This window comes from Trichosporon asahii (genome assembly GCF_000293215.1).
Source record: "Trichosporon asahii var. asahii CBS 2479 unplaced genomic scaffold scaffold00056, whole genome shotgun sequence".
Lineage (NCBI taxonomy): Eukaryota > Fungi > Basidiomycota > Tremellomycetes > Trichosporonales > Trichosporonaceae > Trichosporon > Trichosporon asahii.
Genome location: NW_014040868.1, coordinates 46521 through 49665, shown reverse-complemented (window position 1 = coordinate 49665; position 3145 = coordinate 46521). Strand labels below are relative to the sequence as shown.

Below are 3145 nucleotides of genomic sequence, written 5' to 3'. Positions count from 1 at the left end.
GATAAGAGCAGCCATTCCAGGGGACATCCGCGACACGCTGTGTGGCAGATCCTCTAGTTGTGTGTGTCTAGTTGTGTGGATTTGACTGACGAACAGGCTGACGTACCGGTGAAGATGAGGCTGATGCCGTTCTCACCATGACTCGATGGCCAGACTGACTATCTGTCTTTACGGTCTCCCCGTGCGAGGCGATGAGCCAGACAGGTCACTTGCTCATTCTTCCTGCCCCTTCCGGATGCGCAGCACGCGGTGAACGACGCCCTCCTGGAAGTGTGCAACAGCAGGAAACGTCGTTAGCCAATGGAGCTGCCGTTGTTCATCGGAGAGTGCCCCTCTCATCGCCACCGCTGTGTATGACGGCGGTGACAGCATAAAAGGCATTGTTCATCAGACCTCTCATGACGTCCGGCACCTCTTCCTCCATATTCCACACGCCCTTGCTCACTTGTCTTGCTCAGATCCATTCCTATGATGTTCTCGCTCGTCTTCTCTGTCGTCACTACCCTGGCCGCCGTCGCGAGCGGCCAGGCGCTCACTATCAACACTCCCGTAAGTCCTCGCCTCTTTCTCACCTGCTACCATCCACAAGAAATCGAAGCTAACATTAGGCGTCCCTCGTGCAGTGCCAGCCGGTGCAGCTTTCGTGGGCGAACGGTAAGGCGCCGTATTACCCCTCTGCCATTCCTGCGGGGCAGGCGAGTGCTGCGCCGCTGGCCAAGTTTCCCCCGCAGCAGGGAACTGCATTCACGTGGGTCGTGAACCTGCGCTCGGGGACCGACGTTACGATCCGCATCACCGATGCAACCGGCACGACCGCCTACTCGTCCCCTGTCATGGTCCAGGACGGGTTCGACGACAAGTGTCTCTCCGAGGCAGTCAACGTGACGTAAGTAACGCGAGGTGCCGCCTGAGTTCCGCCAACTAGGGAGGGCAACCCGGAGCCCGCTTAATGACGAAGACAGGGCTGACGACAGGTCCGGCTCTGGAAGCGGGCAGACAGGCGGGCAGAACGGACAGAACCAGACCAACGCGCCCCCGAGCTCGAACGGGGGTAACCTGAATGGATCCCAGCAGCAGCCTCAGAACGCCCAGCCTGGCCAGAACCAGACTCATGCAAGCCCCACCCCCGAAGGCAACGCGACCCAGTCCCCCGCCCAGAACCAGCCTCAGACCTCGCCTGCGGCCGCCAACAGCACCGCATCGGCGCTGACTGCCTCTGTCGCTGTCGCTGGTGTCGCCGTCGCCGCCCTCATCGCTGTGGCCATGTAAGCCGCGGGAGGGTGACTGCCCGGCGCCGTTCCCGCGCCCGGGACTCATCACGCCACACCCTCTTGCGCCGCGTGCCTCGCGGCTCACATCTCTCCTGCACGCCGAACTCAACAATGACGTCGTTTCCATCTGCTTGTCTCGCTACACCCCAATCTGTCTTCTACACATTGCTTTTAACGTACCTCCCCGCGATGAGTTGTATATATTTAGACATTCGTAAGCTTGTCGGCCCTGTCGGGCCCTAATGAATTGTTGATACGGCTTGGAAGCCTTGATCGGGCTCGTCTTCGATTCGCCGAGCGAAGGACGGGACCGGCGGCGCATTGTACCACATGTGCTTATCTGCCGCGCCGCGGCGCTCGCACTGACACTGATCGAGCCGCTGCCGCGGCTGTTCGAGTCCTTGAGGGAGTGTCAAGGAAGTTTTCGAACGAAAAGAGGTGAGTACCCGTCTGATCAAATGTCCCTCGCGATCCCTCGTGTCCATGCCTTGTACCTTGCAGGACGCCGAGTTGTCGACCCAGGGTCGCCTTGTCCCTATCGCGACGGACCCTTGCCTCTGTCCTCCCTTTGCACCGTTCTGCATCCTTGCACAACTTTCTTTGGGTTCTCGTCAACGTACAACTTACGGCGACGGGCAGCGGTCAGGATACACTGCACACGCACCGCACGCGCACACGAGAGCGACGGGTTGTCATGTCTCCAAGAATCTCCCGGGACATCGGTGAGGGACGATTACGCATAAATCGTCCTGCAAGCCCTGCTGGCCAACTTACGAGGTCGCTAGAGCATCGCTCTCTCGCGACGCGACGACTGAACCTGACACCATGTCAGCGCACCTGGTGAAGCACTAGCGTGAACATCGCGTAATACTCTTTGCATGTAGCCTGAGAGAATGTCGGATTTACAACAGGCTTCGGCTGGAGTTTCGCGAAGCCCGAACCGACGTGCTGTAACTCTCCGACAGCAACTACAGTGGCAGCCCAGAGCTTGCGGACATGCTCATTGACACCGTGCCCGCTCGAACTCGTGGTCATGCGGTCGTTCCAACCCGATAGCGCACCTTCGAGCCTCGATTTCCGACGACCTCGTTCTCCGACGTTGCGTTCCCCGATCGCTGTCTGGGCGCCGAGGCTAACATTAGCAGGAGCAGGACCCCAGCAGGACCCCAGCAGGGACGTCGAGGAAAGCTTCCTTTGCTTCCAAAGTCCTTTACGTCCTTTCTGTCCTTCCTAGAGTTGCGTCCGTGGGCTGCTGTGATCGCCGTTTAGGAACCACAGAGTGGGGTGGAGAAAACTGGGTCACCCCATGTGGTCTAGTCACTGCCCATTGCGGCGACATGCATATTCTATGGCCCGTGTGCCCAGACTTGTCGGTGGTGGTCATAGAGGTTGTACTATGGGCGATTCAGTGGAGAGCGATTTGCAGAGGAGGCTAGAACGCAGCTTTGCCACATATTCCGCTTCGCCTACGACAGCGGCTGCATGGATGTAGTGGACGTAGCGCGGTTGACTTGTAGGTGTACGACAGTGAGTGCGACGCGACCACGACGGGCGTACGTTTAGCAGTACGACTGGCTTACGTCTGGAAGTACGACGCCTGGTCGTGGTCACCTGGCTCGGTGACGACTTCGGTGCCACTGTAGTCTACGACTCCTGCCAACTCCGCCGCAAGTCTTCGGAAGCTTACTCGGCGATCAGTCACCATGGTCTGGTGACAACCGCAGTGTGATCCGCTGCCCGCAGTGCGGCGAGGCCTCCCGAGACTCCTTGCTGCTGCTAGTCACCTCGGCGTCGCCGGAATGGAAGGAGTGACAGTTCGAACCCGACCGAGCTCTTTTCGGTGTCGTCGTCGTACTCTTCCTCAGCCTCGTCTT

At 59.2% G+C, this 3145-nt stretch overlaps 1 protein-coding gene across 1 annotated transcript; it reads left to right on the top strand.

Moving 5' to 3' along the window:
* Positions 1 to 471: 471 nt before the first annotated feature.
* A1Q1_03329 (uncharacterized protein) lies at positions 472 to 1269 on the top strand (the record flags this gene model as incomplete). Its single annotated transcript, XM_014323161.1, has 3 exons — positions 472 to 549; positions 624 to 886; positions 963 to 1269. 3 exons carry the CDS (start codon positions 472 to 474, stop codon positions 1267 to 1269), a joined length of 648 nt encoding a protein of 215 aa, XP_014178636.1.
* Between the last annotated feature and the right edge of the window lie 1876 nt (positions 1270 to 3145).